The sequence below is a fragment of the Exophiala dermatitidis genome (genome assembly GCF_000230625.1).
Source record: "Exophiala dermatitidis NIH/UT8656 unplaced genomic scaffold supercont1.3, whole genome shotgun sequence".
Classification (NCBI taxonomy): domain Eukaryota; kingdom Fungi; phylum Ascomycota; class Eurotiomycetes; order Chaetothyriales; family Herpotrichiellaceae; genus Exophiala; species Exophiala dermatitidis.
This window is the reverse complement of record NW_008751648.1, coordinates 1,114,555-1,133,133: the sequence shown is the minus strand read 5'-3', so window position 1 is coordinate 1,133,133 and position 18,579 is coordinate 1,114,555. Positions and strand designations below refer to the sequence as shown.

Here is an 18,579-nt window from a genome sequence, read left to right as displayed (position 1 = left end):
ATTTGGGCATGCACATCATGATCTTCATCTTCAGCAGTAGTACCTACCACCAGCCTGAGGCACTCTTGCTCTTCCAGTACTACTGTCAGTCAGACATTGAAAGACCTCAAGTCTCTTTTCCAACGTCTTTCCATCAAGATGTAATTGTAGATCACCGCAAGTCGAGCTCACCGATACACTATTACTATTACAGCACTGTACTGACAGTCTGCTACGTCTCTACAGGCAAGGACCACTGCAGCTGTGGAGTACCAGTAGTAAACCAGATCGAACAGCAAGAAATCCAAGGAGCGAACAGGGACATTCTCAACGTAATTGCAGGACTAAAAGACTAACTAAAAACAAGCTGAATCCGTCGTCGGGGGTATCAAGGCAACAAACAGCCTGGTTGACGGTAGCAGCTTGCCCAGCTCACGCAGTAGCTGAATCGATGCTAAAGAAACCCCAATCCCATGCATAAAGCTCATGACCAGTGATGTTGAAACCACTTCGAAATTAGTAGGTATGCGATAACATCCGTTGTGGGATATCCTGAGGTGACTCGCACTGGTCAATCGCCCTGCCTTAAACGAATTTCCCCAAAAACATAACAAAAACTCCTTGCCGCAATCAAGTTGTGCAACACGTAGTAGTGTGCGGGTATCATGGTTTCAGTCTCGTAAATGCATCGCGCCGTTAATTTTCCACACCAATTTCCGTCCCCCGAAAATATGACATGTGTTGGCCCCTTCCCCCATAACTCCTCTGTGGTACCTAGGTGTTGGAAATCCAGTTTGCGCCGGTCCGTGTGCTTTCGTAATGCTCATTCTCTCGTTTGTCGTTTGTCGTTTGTCGTTTGTTGACTCGATATGTTCGTTCATGCCGTGCCTGCGGGAGGAAGCTTGGCGAGCTGCTTGAGCAGTGGATGCGCTCTTTCGTAAGCATGAAGCTCCCGCATCAAAGGACGGCGATGGGCTTCTGGGAATCGTCGGAGGTAGTTTTGCGAAACGATCCATCGCTTTGTGATCGGGTCTTTGGTGGCCACGGGTTCGACCCATCCCCAGGTCTCGAATGCTTGGTACATGTCGCTGGACTTGTTGACATCCATGTTGTTAATAAGTTGGCACTGTGATTTGCCCGCATTCCACGGCTTGAAGCTTGCCGGATCTTCAGTCATTGCTTGGTAGTTCCATTCGGTGAAGACGGCAAGGCCTAGGAAGAAACGAGCTTTTTGACAACGATAGGTGTCACAGGTGATGGCCAGTATCTTGCAAACCTGGACTTCCATGGGATGAAGACCGCTAGTATCGCCGACGTCCTCAAAAACAACACCGTCCTCGGGGATCTCATGTTTGAGAACAGGCATGCTGAGGTTGAGATCGGGGCGATTGTCAGGTAGAATGGCCTCCGAAAACGCTGCATAGTCATTCTTGTCTGACGAACGCAGGTTAAGCATGCCTTTGATGTGCCGGGCAAGAAGCTCAGCTGAAGGATTTACCTTTGATTCATCAAAGATACTAGATCTGCTGCACTTCTTCTTCTTGGTTGCAATAGAGTCGGCGCCCTCAACTTCTTGAGTGGCCTGCTTGCGTTTCTTAGGTGCCCTAACGCGCGGTGTTGTTTTCTCGCGGGGTTCAGGAGTCGGCTCCTCGTCCACGTCAGGTGTTGGTTGTTGGGTAGCTTCCGCCGCAGATTGATTAGGCGCTGGCGTCTCGACTGAATGCTCTTTGCTTGCCGCGACCTGATGAGTTTCTTGCACGTGGACTGGGGTTGCGACATCATTCTCGGCTGGTTCGATAAGATTGGAAATAGACATAGCCGTGGTTTGGCGAGTGACCCGCCGGCCCGGAGTTTCGGCTACGGTTGGGGCCGACACTGACGGCATTTTCGGCTTGGAAGCTCGGCGGGTGGGTGTTGATTTGCCTTTTTGTAGCCCGGCTGGCAACAAATCGGACTTCTCCAACAATGATGGCTTGCCGTCGTAGAAGTACTGGCGAATTGCATACAGCACATCGGGGGTCCCAGATGGGAAATCCTCAAGCATCCCGTACATGGCCATCAGCTTCGCCTCATACCATGGGTATGGAGTGTTGAACAAATGACGATCGACAACGCCCCGTCCTTGCTCGGGCTTGACCTTGGGAATGCGAAAGTCGAGAAAGTGCTTGGCCCGCTTGATGAGTTCGGGTGCAGTCGTGACTTGACGGTGCTTGGGCAGACTGCGATTTATAGGCAACTGGAGGGGGCGTCCCCTAGTTTCAAGTAGGAACTCGGCGAGGTCCCATTTCCGCTCCACTGCTTCGAAAATGAGGTCGATCTCCCCCGAGCTGAGGACAAGAGGTTTTTGCGAGGAGAGTTGTTGTTCGTTTTCGGTGTTTGAGAGATCGATCAATGCCTGTGCGGCCTGGGCGTTACGAGCGGCTTCCGCAGCGTCAGCTATGTTGTCAAGAGCCGGATACTCGGCGGCTGACGCGATCGGAGAAGAGGCTTCGGAAATAGTATCGTCCTCAGTACCAGTGATCGGAGAAGAGGCTTGAGAATTAAGCAGATTGCCGGTCGTTGAAGTCAGAGCAGGCGACAGAGGGGCCTGGAATTGAATGACAGGGCCATTGTCGGTGTGTGCCGGGCCCGGTGAAGGAGTGTTACGTTCGAATTCTTCTTGATCTTTCCCCAGATTGTGATGGAAAAGCGGTGGTGTAATGGTCTGGACAGGTGCCAGGTTGACTTGTGGTTTGACGCTCGCCTTTCCTTCGGCGGCTTCAGGATGTTTGGTGGCTGTCAATGCCATGTTTGGTTTCGGAGGAGTGGCCTGGGGCTGTGCCACAGAATCCATGATTGTAGCAGAGTGTTCCTGATCTTCTTCACTCATATGTTGATGTTCCTCCAGTACTTGTAGTGTGTAGATGTTGTATGGAAAAGAGCAAGAGGATGGGGGAGATCGAAGGCGATCGACACCGCTTTATATCGGTTCTTTGCGAAAGGTCCTCCCGCCGGTCTGGAGTTGTCCGAAGAAATGGAGAATTAGGTTCAAGGCTCAGTGGATGAGAACCTAGAGGGTCAAAGTCTGGTTCGTGCCAAATTGCGCGGTCGTTTCTGGGAAGATAGAGAGAAATGATTAAGGTTTGAAATGCAGTGGTAAGTTAAATGGGACGTAGGAAAGATTTGTAGCAGAGGACATGGGCCAGATACCCAGATGTTTTGAATTGGGAAATGATGAGAGGATTGAATAATGGATTGCAGTGGTTGGTATTGTGCCGGCAGCCTATTCAAGCCTATTGAGGCTACCTTATTGATGCGTGGTTGGTTCCAATGGAACAATAGATCGGTGACAATGGCACTGGCAGTGAATGGTGAATGAATCAGGTGTTGCGACGGGCAGAAGACAATAGACAATCGGTGCTGTGTTCAAGTTCAGTTTGAATCAGCGAGCGCAGGCGCAGGCGCAGGGCGGGCGTGAGGCGATGAGGCGTGGGAGGAAGCATTGGAGGATGAATCAAGACATGCGTCATTCGTCATTTTGCAGCCGCGCCGCAGCCCATGCGAGGTTTGCGGTACAACTACTACTTTAGTCATACCAGTCAGTCTAGTCAGTCCAGCCAGTCAGTCAACAACAATAATCAGCTATTGTCAGGCAATCGCCGCAAACGATCGTCCCTGTGATTCGATGGGCACTCTCTCCCAAGCACTGCCGCCATTACCAACTTGGACTCAGGCTGCAGTCAGTAGTGGCGGAAAAGACTTTCGACCAGACTTGGGCCGGGGTGGCCAAACAATGCTCTGCCGCCGCTGTAAAGTCGCGCAGAATCTGCTGTCCTGAGCAGTGCCGGTGCTCGAGTGGCGCGTGTGGGCGGTAGCGCCAGGAATCAGATGGTTCGCATCAGAAACGGGGCATGCATTACTGACTGGTACCAGGCCAGGCACCGCAGCAGGAGGGATAGCACTCGTGTCCTTTCCATCCTGGAAGATCGTGGATAGAGTCATGTGGAAGAAGGAGGAAAACTCGCGGTCCAAAGCGCGGAAAATCAGCCTCCATCTCTTGGCTTTTTCGCCCCCCATCCCCGAGCATGGATTTTGAACAAGTGAAAGATCGTCGATATCCTTTGAAATGACGAATACAACACAGCCAAATAAGACCGCCGCTTGGGTTATCCACTTGAAATGACCTTTATTCACTGGCTCTCATGACCACCTGCAGGGTGCCCAACTTCTGGGGTACCAGGTGCCTGTATGTCGGCTTGCATTTCAATGCGAGCCACGCTTATGTGCACTGCATTCGAAGTTGAACACACCAGGCTCTTTCTCTCCAGCGATGCTACCTAACCATTGCCTGCCTCAGTATCTTTGCATTCGAAAGACACCGGCACTACTACAGGTGTTGTTCAGAGGATACAATTTCTGACTCGAAGTGCACTATTACTGCCACTGCAGTGTGCATCACTATAGGTACTGTGCTAGCAGAGTTTGCCGGCGATTCCGTGCCAACCCCGTGGGCAGTTGCATGCCGTGCCAGCACCAGGCTGTACAAGGGCGTTTGCTTGTGACTGGAACATGCAGAGTTCGGCACCAGTCCGAGTCAAATGCCACTACTCCCGATATGCTTTAGCAGATCTCATACACTAACCGTGGAAGGCATTTTTGTCTATAACGTGTTCCGTTGTGGAACACTTTCTGAAACTTCTTACTGACTTCGTGCCTGCCTTGCTGCAGTGTGTGTACCTCCATCACCAAGTTCAACATTGCTCAATTTCAACGATCGACTGCAAAATTGCCTGTGACTGCTTCTCCGTCGCCGGCAACTTGAAAGGCTGCTCTGTTCTCCCAACCCGCCGACTGGTCTGTATCGGTAGTTCCACCAACCGGAAAGACCTCCAGAGTCAAATCCCAATTATAGGCGTAAGTAACTAATCCTGGAGGGAATAGTAGCGCTAAGCATTCAGAATTATGGCTCCTGCCAGTGACACTTCGTCTCGATCTGGTTCCCCACCTGTTCACTACGCCCTAGCAATCTATCCTGGCTTCCAGCTCCTCGACCTCGCAGGTCCTCTCGATATCCTGAACCAACTGTCTGAACTCAAACTCGCCTCCCAGGACAATCCCCAACGCCTCGACTTGACCATCATCGCCGAGACCCTTGACCCGGTTTCATGCAAGCCGATCGCTCCTCCCAATGCAGACTGGACTTTCGATCTGCAGGCTGCCGCACCCAATACAGGCGGCCGCGTCAACACCCAGTTCACCCAGTATTTGCAGCCCGACTCCACCTTTGACGATTACCTAACAGCAGTGGAGGGCGGCACGAGGGAGATAGATGTTCTCCTAATACCAGGGGGCGTTGGGTCGCGTTTGACACGGGTCCACCACCACCGTCACAGCGGCAGTGCCGATTCCAGCACCAGCACCACTCTCAACGTCCAGAGTCTGTACGATTTCCTCCCCAAGATTGCGAGGCACATCGGCACAGCCATTATCACTGTCTGCACCGGCTCTGACATACTGGCAAAATCGGGGTTACTAGACGGCCGTCGAGCAACAACGAATATGAAACGCTTTGACTTTGTCGCTGGGCGGAACCCACACGTGGCGTGGCAGAAGGGAGCAAGGTGGGTCAGAAGTCTGCCGTCAGAAGCATCAAGCAGGACGGCAGACGGTGATGCAGCTCGCGCCAGTGCCGTCCAATGCGAGATCTGGTCGTCTGCAGGGATCAGTGCCGGCATGGACGTGACTCTAGCGTTCATCGAGCATTTCTACGGCGGGAAGGAGGTGGCGAGAGGTCTGGCAGAGGCTTTGGAATACGACTGGCGCGAAATCAGTGAGGGAGAGAGGGATCCCCTGTACGAAAAATTCTTTGCCCTCTGATTGCGGCTACGAGCGTGCTAAAATGGTTGGCTTGAAAGTCCTACCGTTCAATGTGTCAATGTGTGAGTTGAGGCTTCAGTTGTGTCCCTGCATTGCCGGAGGGAGTGATGCCATTTTGGCTTCTGGAAACCCACAGCCACGCACCCAGAGGGTTGTGCCGCGGACAAAAATACCCTCAAAGTCTATTTTTTCTTTTCCTGGAAGAGGACACATTACAGATTGAAAACTGAGCTTGTCCGTCGAGCGTGATCTGAATGCAGATACGTCACACGACCTTCTGCTTGGTACCAAGCAACAGACACGCGCCCTGTTACGCGACACAAACTACCACGGTTTATGTGACACGTCTCAGAGAATGTCGGGGCAACAGAAAGCGGCTCTGCTCGCCCGACTTCCCCGATGCTGGGATACCTTGCTAATTCAAAACGCGTTCCACTGGCAGTAGAGGATTGGGTCTGGATATTGCTGCCTACCTGCTTGCCTGCAGCAAATACAAGCTGATCGTCACTGCCAGTGTCACAGTTATTCAGTTGTTTCTGTATCTAGACTTGTCTAACATCCAATCAACCCTGTCGACGGCGAACGGACCACCACAGTCCTTTCTCGTTAGTTGGCCGATGATCACTGCAGTAAATGAGTCCCTGTATCACACGAATGCCGATTCTGTCTCCAGTGCATGATTCTCAGAGATCCTAAGTACAATGTGTAGTGACTGAGGGAGCTGTAAGTGAAGGGCTGCACACAATGTAAAAAGGGGTCTCAGCCTTGTGATCTGTCCGGATGTGGGCCAGCCAATCACCATGCAGCAGATACACAGGTTCAACTGTGCAAGCTTGACCCGGCATCATCCCTACACCCACTCCCTGAATGTAATCACTTAGGTACTAAATTGTACATGCACTCAATTTGCAGGAGCACCATCCGGGACATAGGCTTCCGAACTGCACTGGAAGCCATGCATTGCTGCTGGTAGTCGGTTTCGAACTCCCCAAGTCCAGATTCGGCAGGAGGAAACTGGTACTGGTAGGATCTACATTGTACAGTACTAGCCACGTAGACAGCCCACACCCGCCGTTGCGGTGGCAATAAGTCATGGCATGGCACGATTACACTCTCACACATAGTGGAATACAAGTATGTGGCTTGTCTACAAGATCCTGTGATCCCTGTCCACCGCAGAGTGGGCCAGCTCATTACTTTCAAGCCACATGTGCTAGGTTGGCACCTACACCTGTATATGGCGACGATCATGAGAGATTCGTCCACCTCTTGACACTTCAGCGCTGCGGACCTGTAAATTGACTTTCTCGGACATGCGAACCATTGCCTCTGATCCGCGCTCTTTCTGAACCAGAAGAAACCCAGGGGAAATTCCAAAGGCACGCCTTTCCGGCCTGGTTTTGAGTGGAGTGACCGAGCCTTGCAAAGGAAGATGGTAGTAAAGCAGCGTTCTGTGCATCTGATCTGCATCAACCTTGACGCAGTTTTTGCTGTCCCGTGTCCCTTTTGCAGGGTACGGACAGACCAGGCAGCCATTGCACCCCCGGGAAAGTCTCTCACTGCGTTGCAAACGAGGTGCTAGTGATAGCCATCCGTTGGCGCGTCAGGCATATGCCAGTGTGCTCTTTTCTTAGACCGGGTTTCAAGTTTGGGTAGGGCACACAGTGACATCGAAGGGAAGTCCAGAAGCAAGACCAGATTCAGCTACCAATAGTGAGTCAGGCAAGAGAGAAAATCTGGTTCCGTGCGATGTCCTGCGGTCGAGCCGCGGAGTCAATTTTCGTACCGCCAGTCTGTCATCCAGTACTTATGCGTAAGTTCGCTGGAAAACACTCTGTCCTCCGGGTGTCTGCGAAGAGGGACTCTTGAACGCTGGATCAGGCACGCTGATGAGGGCAGCCGATACTGTCGGTGTTGTTGTTGGGCCTCGACTGTAGGGTATATCAGCTTGAGAGATTATCTTCCTTCCAATGTCACACTGACACTCATATCAACGTACTACGCTACCACAACAGTAGATCAAAAGTCAGTACTTGGACATCATATTCGACACTTACCTTTCTCGAACAAGCTTCCACTCCACCAGCTTCAAAGCCCAGTTGACCGCACCTTTCCGGTTTATCACAGTTCCCTTTTGTCACGCCTCCGGGGCTACTTCCTCCAGGAAAGATGTCATCCCCGGCAGCTCCCAGCTTGTTGTACGCTGTACTGCAACTCCTTTCAACAATGATATCTCTTGAGATGATGATTCGCTTGAGGAGTGTGGGCGCCATTGACGGAGATGGGGAGGGCAACTATGGATATGACATCGCACCAAGCTTGAGAGAGGAGGAAGCCGACAACGTCCGGGGCTCTTCCCAGGCTCATGGAGATGACGATACTGGTGTCGGAGGAGCCGTCACGCTAGATAGCAGTGACGGCGACCTCAGTGAGAGCAACGATGAGGAGGACAGTGACAAAGAGGAGGTCGAGGAGGACGGGGAGGATGAAGAGGAGAATGAGGACGGTGGAGAGGAAGACAACGACAATAAACCCACTGAAGTCGATCAAGTGAATGAGGAAGGCATCTTGGAGCACGGCATCCGTGGTTTAGGCCACCGCGCCTATATTGCAGCAGCTGCAGCCTCACTCAGAGGGTCTCCATTTCAAGAAGACTTCTTCAGTTGCCGAGGTGCTTCTAGACGGCGTGCTCCCAAGTCGATTCCTCTAGTCCTTGATGATGAGGACCAAAAGCAACTCCCGCACAACAGCACCTTCGAACGTCGACTGCGGCGTCGACTCCCAGAGCGCTTCCCTGCCAGAGACACGGCCCCAACGGAGAGACAGACACACACCCGAACTACGAATCCATGCCTCAACACGTGCATGCGATTCCCATTGACTGAGGCTAGCTGCCTCAAGTGCGACATTCACACGTTCGTCTACTTCATCGCCTCGTGCCTCTATCTGTGTCGGATTGTGTGGGAGGTTGTTCCACCTGAGGAACGGGCGGGGTGTTGGGAGCCGTCGTCCGACGACGATGATGAGGAAGGGAGTTCCCCAGAGCCGAGGAGAATGTGTGGATGGAATGTGTGGTGGATGTTTGTGGAGGATCGTACTGATGGCTCCTTGTATGCATGGAAGGCCGTCAAGAGACTCTGGAGACTCGTGAAGAGAGTGTGTCGTATTGGGTCCTCGTGAACCAAGGAAGACGAAGCTCTGAAAGTACGACGAGGCGTAAAGGATGATTTTGTTCGGAGGTGTGCGAGAATTCGAAAGCACAGCGCATACAATATATCCAGGGTTATGAAGCTGTCAAGGCTTCTGTACAATAAAATAATCCTTCTCAAAAAGAACTTTTTAGGGGCTTATGGGTGCCTAGAGTAGTAGCTGAAGCAGTCATTTTTAGGCATCCATGCCGCTAAGCCCGCTCCTGCCAGTACCTAGGTACCTTATTCAACAGGCATCTTTGGCGGCCTCAGCCTTATTTGAAGCCTGAAGTGCCTGAACGAGCCCTGGCCGTGGAAGTCTCAGATGAGCTGGTGCCTTGCCTGGCCACATGACGAGGCTGTGATATGGGTGACTCGGATGTGGTGCAAGTTGGGTTGAAGTGTCGGCCGCAATGTTTGATCCCGGGTCCGAGGTCCCGGTGGTAAGTCCGCCCTACAGCATGAAAATCAACATTTGACCCTTGCCCAAGGCTCCGAAGCTTTGGCATCGCCTGCAGTCGCTGGTTCGTCTTCGGCTCAGGTTGCTGACCGAATGCACTGGCCCTGAGCAATCATGAGTCCGTCCTAGGTAACAGGTTTGTGAATTAAAGTCGACCAGCATTTTGATCTCATTGTATAAAAGACTTCAATGAGGCTGAACCGGTGTCCCAACTCCCCAGAGGACTTCTGCCCAGCCTAAGAAAAACAACGCTGCTACAGGACTACAAATGTGTGACCAGTGATCACCATTCTGGAAACGGTTGGTAGCTTCTGATTCCTTGCCTCGTCATCTATTCTGGGCTATATCCAGTCCCCTAGGACGGGACGTCGCACTACGCACCTGTATCCATGGCACCCAGCATAGCAATTGTGGGTGCGGGCCCAGCTGGCCTCACGCTTGCTCGCCTGCTCCAAGTGGCCGACATTGAGGTGTCAATAACAGTCTTTGAAAAAGACGCATCGCCTACTGCACGATCTCATCAAGGAGGAACGCTCGATCTCCATCCCGAATCGGGGCTCGCCGCAGTTAAGAAAGCTGGACTCTGGGTTGAAGCGTCCAAGTACCTCCGATATGACGCCGAGGAGCTTTTCATCACGGACAAGAACAATACGGTCCTAACGCACATGAAAGAGGTCGAGAAATTGTCCTCGGCAGCAGAGTATGCGCGCCCGGAGATTGATCGCGAAGATCTAAAGGAGGTGCTCCTGAAAAGCGTCAAGCCAGAACTAATTCGCTGGGGCAAGACGCTGCAGTCAGTCAACGAAGATAGCACGGGAGCGACCTTAACTTTCCGTGATGGAAGTACAGAAGGACCATTTGATTTGATAGCCGGTGCGGATGGTGCGTGGTCGAAAGTGAGGGCTGTTCTGACAGATGTGCGACCTCGATATTCCGGCATCTGTGGCTTTGAATGCGCGATATCGACCACCAGCGGGCACTATCCAAGAATTTCAAAGATGGTCGGGATGGGGAGTTACTTCTCGTTTTCGAACCATAAGGGGCTGACGGCCCAACGGATGGGGAACGGCAGCCTCAAGATCGGGATGTGGGTGACGCGCGAGGAGAGCTACCCGGGCGACCTGTTATCTGCATACGGGGATGATGAAGAGAAACTCAAGTCCAAAATCCTCGAGAACTACCATGGCTGGGCGCCCGAGTTGCTCCAATGCGTTCGCGCAGGCATGAACTTCCGGCCCTGGCCACTTTACGAGCTCCCTGTCGGCCATACTTGGGACCACAAGCCCGGATATACTTTAATCGGTGATGCCGCAAGCCTCATGACTCCATGGGCCGGCGAGGGAGTCAACAAGGCAATGAAGGATGCGTTAGAGTTGGCTGAATCACTGGAGCAAGCGTTAAAAAGTGGTCAGGATATGGATGAGGCGACGTGCAAATATGAAGCCAACATGTTCCCCCGGGCCAAGCGGGTTCAGACGCTCACTCAACAGAACAAGACTGCCATGTTCAGTGACAATGGAGCCGTCAATCTCATGGTGTCAATGGTCGAAGTCGTGGCCATGGAGATGGGCAAGGATCTTAACGCTGGATGGTTGGCTTGGATTCCGTTCCGGACCTTGATGTTCTGTTATGCCTCGTGCTGGCAGGTCCTGGGAATCTGGAGGAGGAAAGTGAGGGATTGGCTCTTTACTTCTTCTTGAATCCATAGCTGCTCTGTAGCAGCAGACCCCTTCAGACGGAGCTAACTGTGCCGGTGGTGGCGCTGCGAATAACACCGAGGACGTAACGGTAAGAAGGATGTGGGATGCATATAAAACACTTTTTCTCCTGTTCAAGCATGATACCCAATGTTGCTGATTCTAGATTCGATTATGCTATAAACTCAACCATTTTTGTGACCACACTCCACTTTGTGAAGATTCTGACCTCGAACATCTTGCCCGCGTAGGCTACCATACATGCACCTAGAGGCCTGGGTAACATGGGTAGTACTGTGATACATGTCCCGGCGATGGGATTGAACAAGGCTGAAAGATCAAGGCATAAAGCGGCAAGGCAGAGTCCACGATATGGTAAGCGCCAAGCCCCGGGCCAGCCAATCACGGCTCTGCTGTTTGGGGTTTGCGAGACAAATGATCTCAAAGAAACATCTACGAGCTGGACTGCAATTCAACCGTCGAGAGCTCCTCGTCGACGCCACCCTCCTTCCAGCAATCTGAAATCCATCATAGCTGAGACCAGCTCTACTTGCCAACATGCGGTCTCAGCTTCTCCGCGCAGCCGCGCGCTCCAGGGCTTGCGCCCTCACCCGAAGTTCGACGCGAACGTTCGCTTCCTCTGCCCGACGGCCCGCAGACATGGTTGAATTGACGATTGATGGGAACAAGGTGTCAATAGAGGCCGGATCAGCTTTGATCCAAGCCTGTGAAAAGGCTGGCGTTACGATTCCGAGATTTTGTTATCATGAGTACGGCTCTTCCTGCGCCATTGAACAAGATCTAGTCGAAAGTTCGTGCATCCTACTGACACTTGTCGTGGCCTAGAAAACTTCTTATTGCCGGTAACTGTCGTATGTGCTTGGTCGAAGTCGAACGAGTTCCCAAACCGGTCGCTTCCTGCGCATGGCCCGTCCAACCGGGCATGGTCGTCAAGACCAACTCGCCAATGACACACAAAGCTAGAGAAGGTATCATGGAGTTTTTGCTCGCCAACCATCCTCTGGATTGCCCCATTTGCGACCAAGGTGGCCAGTGCGATTTACAAGACCAGTCGATGAGATACGGCGCGGACAGGGGTCGCTTCCACGAGGTTGCAGGCAAGCGTGCGGTTGAAGACAAGAATATTGGCCCGTTGATCAAAACTTCAATGAACCGGTGTATCCATTGTACGAGATGTATTCGATTCGCCAACGAGATCGCCGGTGCACCCGAGCTAGGATCAACAGGAAGAGGCAATACTTTGGAAATCGGCACATATCTCGAGCGAAACCTGGATACGGAACTGTCTGGCAATGTGGCTGACTTGTGCCCCGTCGGTGCTTTGCTCACCAAGCCAGGTGCCTTCACCTACAGACCCTGGGAGCTCACCAAATTCGAGTCGATTGATGTTCTGAACGCATTGGGCTCAAATATCCGGGTGGATGCTAGAGGACTAGAAGTCAAGCGGATCCTGCCTAGATTGAACGACGATGTCAACGAAGAATGGATCGATGATAAGACACGATTTGCGCTGGACGGCTTGAAAACACAAAGATTGACTACACCATTAATCCGAAGAGACGACAAATTTGTGCCGGCCACCTGGGAACAAGCGCTCACTGAGATTGGAAATGCCTACCTCAGGTTGAAACCTGCCGAGAACGAGTTCAAGGCCATTGCTGGACACTTGATTGAGACAGAGTCACTAGTCGCCATGAAGGATCTGGCCAACCGGTTGAACTCGGAGAACCTCGCCCTCGACCAACCTGGCGGCAGCGCCCCGATCGCGCACGGCGTTGATGTTCGATCGAACTACCTCTTCAACTCCAAGATCTTCGGCGTCGAAGATGCAGATGCCATGTTGATTATTGGCAGCAACCCCCGATGGGAAGCCGCCGTCTTGAATGCCCGTATCCGCAAGCAATGGCTCCGAGCACCCCTCGAAATTGGTTATATTGGCGAAGACTTCGAAAGTACCTTCCAGTATGAAAACCTGGGTAAGGACGCCAACGCCGTGAAGAAGGCCCTCGCTGGCGACTTTGGCAAGAAGCTGGCATCAGCAAAGAGACCTATGATCATTGTGGGCAGTGCTATTGCCGAACACCCTGACGCGGCCGCCATCTTTGAAATGGTCGGCAGCTTTGTGGACAAGCACCAGGCCAACTTCAACACCGACGAGTGGCAGGGTTACAATGTTCTCCAGCGTGCCGCTTCCCGCGGCGGTGCTTACGAAGTCGGCTTCACCACGCCGTCGCAGAAGGTGGCCGAGACCAAACCCAAGATGGTGTGGCTGCTGGGTGCCGACGAGATCTCCGAAGCAGACATTCCCAAGGATGCGTTTGTGATCTACCAAGGTCATCACGGTGAGACCGGTGCACAGCTTGCTGACGTCGTCCTGCCTGGTGCCGCGTACACCGAGAAGTCCGGCACGTACGTCAACACCGAAGGTCGTGTTCAGCTTACGCGGGCCGCGGTCTCATTGCCCGGCGCAGCAAGGACGGACTGGAAGATAATCCGCGCCGCATCCGAGTTCTTGGGTGTTCCACTACCCTATGACGACCTGGAAGTTCTCCGCGACCGTTTAGAGGAGATCAGCCCGGCTCTTCGACGCTACGATTCACTGGAGCCAACCACTCTGGCCAGCTTGAGCAAAGTCCAACTCGTGGATGCTAACAAGGGAGCCAAAACCTCGGGCAAGCCGTTTGAATTGCCCATTAAGGACTTTTACATGACCGATGTCATTTCGAGAAGGTGAGTCAACCTCTTGAACATTCCGAGTCCCTTTCATTTTCTTTCCATAGACGAAACCTTATTTCATATCAAGAGAGTACTAACTTGTTGTCTTTTTCACAGTTCTCCCACAATGGCCCGCTGCTCGGCCGTCAAGAAGACCGGCAACCCAGAGACCAACTTCATGGCCCCCGGCGAGCCGGACCCTCAAATATCGTACGGATGACAAATGAAGAATACGGCAAACCCAGAAAAAGGAAAGAATTGGGAAAGAAACCATTTTGCATTTTTCAACTACTACCATCGGTTGAAAGCGGGAGTTTTGTTTTGGGTTGGCCGTCTTTTACACCACTTTAAAGTTAGGGTTTTGGGACCGTGCCGGTTCGTTGTCAATGGCCTTTGGCTTCGGCTCACCATGGTCAAACTCAACATCATCATGATCCTGGTCCGGTCCACGGGATATCGCAGAGGATGGACGATCCTTCTTTCTCTTCAAACGCTCTATTTTGCTGTGCTGCGGGGCCTTCAAGAGAAGAAAAGGAAGGAGATGGAGAAGGCCAGTGCTTTCGGGTTCCCCGAACAACCCCCAAGAGCAGCCTCACGGACTACTGTTAGCTTACCTTACAGTAGCTACGCCTATGGACCATCTATGTACAGCAAAGCTAGCCTGCTGGCCGCGGCTGGGATGATGAATGTAGAAAAATGAACCACTGCAAATTATTTGCAAACTTGAACCTTCAGTGACCAAGTATTCCCAGTAGTGGTACATCAATGTAAGGCGCTCAAGAAAGGCATTCGTGCAAAGTACTATTATTAGTACGGTATTATATGCTAACACTGCTGTACTGCAGCGCCTTTCAAGTTTTCATTACTTGATACTATTCCTTTTCCATCCTTTCCCGGTACCTTCATCAACCAACATGAGGCCCATGGAACTCCTGCTGCTCCTGCTGCTGCTGTCGTCGCAACTCGGCAACCTCGTCTCCATCACCCTCTTCATCATCATCGTCGTCGTCATCATAATCTTCGTCTTCATCACTACTGCCAGCCTGGTAACTGCGGCCATCAGGGCCATCAGGACCATCAGGACCTTCGACTTCGGGTCTGCGCCGTTTCTCAAAGTCCTGGGCATGTGCGCTGGCGATGACCGTGCCGACGCGCTGCAGAGCCCGCATACCAGGCGTGCGTGGTGTCGGCGGACCCCCGGAAGGCCACTTGCGGTGACGCAGTGACGGAGACGAAGCGGCCGTGGTGGCAGTAGGGTATCGTTCCACGTCAACGCCAGTCGCGTGCTGCGGCTGGTGTTCATAATCTTCATGTTGTGCGATGGGTTCTTCGCCTGGCGCTGTCGTGGAGGGCTGTTGTTGCTCTTGCTGTTGCTGTTGAAGTCGCTGTTGAGCAGGTGAAGCGGTCTTGCTTGCCATTTCGGGCGATTCGGGGATTTCATAAGGTAGCGGGATGTCTCTGGAGGCACGGAACTTGCCTACGTTGTTGCAGTGTTCGTTCTCGACTCGGAACAGAGACCACATGCCTCGACGGAGGACTTCGGCCAAACTAACAAAAAAGGACAACAGCGCCGAGTGTTGCAAGTCCCTGGTGAATATCGCGTACAAAATCCACTGCTGTCTAAGCACCACATCCGCCACTATGGCAAAATAGTAGAATGAAGCTTTCTTGTACGCGAGCTGGTCGCGCAGGAACGGATGCTTGGCCCAAGGGTTCCCCAGACTGAAATCCATGCACACGTCCCAGAAGGAAGAGTAGACGCCGTTGATGGCCGCAAAGGTTATGAACACCGCCCTCATTTCGTCCGTCATGTGGATCCGATAGAGCGACAACGTCATGTAATAGGAGATATTGCCCAGGTACTTAACAAAGTTGGCCAGATGTGGGAACCAGTTGCGCGTGTCGTAGTATCGGCGCAGACACTGGAATGCACGCCAGACAGCCGGGAGGGCGGTGAAGAAGCCCAGTAGTCGCGAGTGGTTCGAGTTGCATTGTGCCGGATTGTTCCAATCGTTGACATACAGACAGAAGAAGACTTCGATTTGTCCCATGGCATACGTCTCCGAGCAGTACATGTCTCCCAAGTAAAAGTCCCGAAACTCCACAGGGTACAAACCGGCGAGCAGAAGCCTCCAATTCGAATAACCCCACCATCTTCTCGCATTGTAGTACAATGCCTTGAATGGGAGAGCCATGATAATCAGTGTAATTACTATCAGCAAGACTGGCGAGTAGAGAAACAACCAATCGCTCGTGTCGGCCTGGAAATTGATGTATAGAAACAATCCGTTCAGGAAAAGAAAAAAGCACGGTAGCTCTGCCAATTGGCGCCAATCAAGAACATGCCTGGTATCGAACTCGAAGATGAAGACGTAGTTGATATGCGCCTTAGTCCAGATCCGACAGTCGAGGCAGAAAAGGAGGAAAAGAAGCAGCGCCAGGAAGTAACCCGCATAGAGCTGTAGGAGATAGCTGATATTGGTCGACACTGGTGGACTTGAGTCGAAGAGCCGCTTTGTCCCCTGCACGAGGCCAGATATACCAAAGCAAACGCCGGCTGCCACGTAAAGACCGTTGCGAAACGTCGTTCCTGACTGGTCACCAGGCCCTAGCTTGGACCGAAGCTTCCTGACCGCAATCTTATGGTTTCCCCGTTCAAAATAACGAGCATATAGGTCTTCAACCGCCATCAGCAGGTTATCCACGACATCACTCTGGACGAAGTAAGCATCATTCACCTTCTCCGACATGTATCGAAGCGGTGGTCGGGCTTGCACAAGCTTGTCGTACTTCTTGTTGATCTTGCGGAACGCGGTTCGGTTCAACAGAGCATAGGATTTGAGCAATTCTAGTCCTCGATAGTATTCCTGCAAGGCCAGCTTTAACCGCCGCTTCGCGAACCTGTACGGGACATCATTTGGTCGCTTGTGCTGAACATAGTCTCGTTTGGCGTCATTTATACGCTTCTGTGCTTTAGGTCCGGGCGGGGAGCTCAGTTGCTGCATTGCCTGGGTGGTTTTACCGATTGTGCCGCGACGGCCCAGAGCATCTGGGATAATGGGTTTCTTGGTGATGCCTGTACCGTTTGTACCATTCTCAACAGGCAGTGCGTTATCTTTGCTCGGGACTCTTATGAGATCGGCCCCAGGAACAGAATTGTCCACTAATAACTGATTAGTTTCCTTCGGCTTCCTGGAATTCAATATCTCTGCCAATCTGCGATCTCTCATTTCGTGTAATTGTCTTCGAAGGACTTGTAAACGTTCAGTTGCTTCCTCCTCCTTCATCTTGTAAAAGTTCTCGATTTTGTCGAGTTCTCTGTCCAAAAAGGCGAAGAATTCTGCTTGTTTGGCATCAAGATCTCGATAGGCCTCCAGTTGGACATCATTCACATTTGGCTGGTCTAGTGGATAGGCGGAGAAAAACCTCTTGAGCCGGGAACGAGGGTTAGGGCTTGGCTTCGTGTCGACCATTGATTGATTCTTTGTGTCTTGTCGATTCTTAAACATAGATTTCGACAGGCTAGCTCCAACATGGTGTTTGTGGCGTGGCCTCGTCTCGCCGACATGATAGGGATCAGGAGCAGGCGGCACCTGAGCAGCCTCAGGCAGTGGAAGGTTCTCGTGAGATGGGGGTATCTCTCCGTCGCCCTTTGTTCGAGTCCTAGCAGGACTAAGGGCTGGATCAGGTAGCTCAAGGGCCGTAAATTGGCCGGGCGTTTCCTCTTGTGGTAGTGAACCGATGATGCTCCCGTAGTTCATCTGTGTCTGACCAGGGCCATACTGCCCATCTTCATGCAGAGGCCTCCGCTCCGGCGTTGACGCATAACTTGCGCCTCGTCGAGAGGGAACTAGTATGGGAGGTGAGTGCGCGAACAAAGTCCGGCTCTGTGCAGTGTCAGGACGTTGAAGCTGGTCTTCCGGCCCTTCTCGCGAAAGCCCCTCGCCGTCCGCCGGTAGTGACTGAGCGGTTCGTCCCGTGGTCGGTCGAGGGCGGTAAAAGTCATAGTGTGTGAAGGGTATTCTATCGGACGAGTCTTCGGGTAGTAGGGCTGGCCGAGCAGGAGCGCCAGGCGTTCGGTTAAGAGCCCGCAAGGCTCGGGCAATCGCTTTAATCTTTTTCTTGCCTTGCTGCTCACAGTTAGCAGTAAATCCACTGTAGGGCCTCACTCTGGTACCTGCCTTGTAATCGAGGTATTTCACTCTCCACTCCGGGACGGCTTCGTCCTCCAGTTCCCTACTGAGGTCAGCGCATCTGCGGTACAATCCAGGGAGGGCACTCTCGCGTACTTTGCGAACTTCATTTTGAATGTCAAGCCCTTTCCACCTCAATGTCTGGCGCACTAGCCATACTCCAAAGTAGAGGTGTTCGAGATCCGAAGAGAGATCCGGGGTAGGCGAGGTGGGACGGGCAAAAGGACAGCCATGGAGCACCAAAGTCTGGCCAACGCTGCGTCCGTCTCTCTGTGCGTCTGGCTGGTCAACAGAAGCGGCAGAACAGAATCACGGAAGACCAGCGTCATTTGTGGAGATCAGCGATAAAATGTACCACGTGCAGAGACGACACGACCGGGTGAAAGCCTGGTGATAACGTCTTGCCGAAATGACCACGTCATTATATTTGCTTTGCGATAGAGAGCGGGCAGATTGGTGGGAAATCCAAT

The 18,579-nt window shown here is 52.4% G+C and overlaps 6 protein-coding genes across 7 annotated transcripts; 4 read left to right on the top strand and 2 right to left on the bottom strand.

Moving 5' to 3' along the window:
• Nucleotides 1-301: 301 nt before the first annotated feature.
• Nucleotides 302-4,049, bottom strand: HMPREF1120_03411 (uncharacterized protein). The gene has a single exon (XM_009157480.1). It carries the CDS (start codon nt 2,846-2,848, stop codon nt 857-859), a length of 1,992 nt encoding a protein of 663 aa, XP_009155728.1. The 5' UTR covers nt 2,849-4,049; the 3' UTR covers nt 302-856.
• On the top strand, nt 3,571-6,508 carry HMPREF1120_03410 (uncharacterized protein). Its single transcript, XM_009157479.1, has 2 exons — nt 3,571-4,872; nt 4,917-6,508. The coding sequence occupies exon 2, from the start codon at nt 4,921-4,923 to the stop codon at nt 5,833-5,835; it is 915 nt and encodes a 304-aa protein (XP_009155727.1). The 5' UTR covers nt 3,571-4,872; nt 4,917-4,920; the 3' UTR covers nt 5,836-6,508.
• A 1,496-nt stretch (nt 6,509-8,004) lies between these two features.
• Nucleotides 8,005-9,177, top strand: HMPREF1120_03409 (uncharacterized protein; the record flags this gene model as incomplete). Its single annotated transcript, XM_009157478.1, has 1 exon — nt 8,005-9,177. The coding sequence occupies one exon, from the start codon at nt 8,005-8,007 to the stop codon at nt 9,013-9,015; it is 1,011 nt and encodes a 336-aa protein (XP_009155726.1). The 3' UTR covers nt 9,016-9,177.
• Nucleotides 9,178-9,492: 315 nt separating this feature from the next.
• HMPREF1120_03408 (salicylate hydroxylase) lies at nt 9,493-11,386 on the top strand. Its single transcript, XM_009157477.1, has one exon. The coding sequence runs from the start codon at nt 9,873-9,875 to the stop codon at nt 11,181-11,183; it is 1,311 nt and encodes a 436-aa protein (XP_009155725.1). The 5' UTR covers nt 9,493-9,872; the 3' UTR covers nt 11,184-11,386.
• Nucleotides 11,387-11,606: 220 nt separating this feature from the next.
• HMPREF1120_03407 lies at nt 11,607-15,634 on the top strand. 2 transcript variants are annotated; one of them, XM_009157476.1, is made up of 4 exons: nt 11,607-11,950; nt 12,027-13,931; nt 14,034-14,683; nt 14,762-15,634. In XM_009157476.1, exons 1-3 carry the CDS (start codon nt 11,739-11,741, stop codon nt 14,134-14,136), a joined length of 2,220 nt encoding a protein of 739 aa, XP_009155724.1. In that variant the 5' UTR covers nt 11,607-11,738; the 3' UTR covers nt 14,137-14,683; nt 14,762-15,634. The 2 variants fall into 2 exon arrangements, with proteins under 2 accessions (XP_009155724.1, XP_009155723.1); XM_009157475.1 differs by having other exon boundaries at nt 14,034-15,634.
• HMPREF1120_03406 (uncharacterized protein) lies at nt 14,476-18,451 on the bottom strand. The gene is made up of 3 exons (XM_009157474.1): nt 18,206-18,451; nt 18,098-18,152; nt 14,476-18,046 (listed from the first exon to the last, which is right to left on the bottom strand). Exons 1-3 carry the CDS (start codon nt 18,217-18,219, stop codon nt 14,822-14,824), a joined length of 3,294 nt encoding a protein of 1,097 aa, XP_009155722.1. The 5' UTR covers nt 18,220-18,451; the 3' UTR covers nt 14,476-14,821.
• Between the last annotated feature and the right edge of the window lie 128 nt (nt 18,452-18,579).

Excerpts from the sequence above, each read along its gene's own strand:
- HMPREF1120_03407 (XM_009157476.1), top strand. The coding sequence starts at position 11,739 with ATGCGGTCTCAGCTTCTCCGCGCAGCCGCGCGCTCCAGGGCTTGCGCC. Across the intron at positions 11,951-12,026 it reads CCGAGATTTTGTTATCATGA|AAAACTTCTTATTGCCGGTA; the intron begins GTACGGCTCTTC and ends GTCGTGGCCTAG. Across the intron at positions 13,932-14,033 it reads ACCGATGTCATTTCGAGAAG|TTCTCCCACAATGGCCCGCT; the intron begins GTGAGTCAACCT and ends TCTTTTTCACAG.
- HMPREF1120_03410 (XM_009157479.1), top strand. The coding sequence starts at position 4,921 with ATGGCTCCTGCCAGTGACACTTCGTCTCGATCTGGTTCCCCACCTGTT.
- HMPREF1120_03406 (XM_009157474.1), bottom strand. Across the intron at positions 18,047-18,097 it reads TGAAATACCTCGATTACAAG|CAAGGCAAGAAAAAGATTAA; the intron begins GCAGGTACCAGA and ends AACTGTGAGCAG.
- HMPREF1120_03408 (XM_009157477.1), top strand. The coding sequence starts at position 9,873 with ATGGCACCCAGCATAGCAATTGTGGGTGCGGGCCCAGCTGGCCTCACG.
- HMPREF1120_03411 (XM_009157480.1), bottom strand. The coding sequence starts at position 2,848 with ATGAGTGAAGAAGATCAGGAACACTCTGCTACAATCATGGATTCTGTG.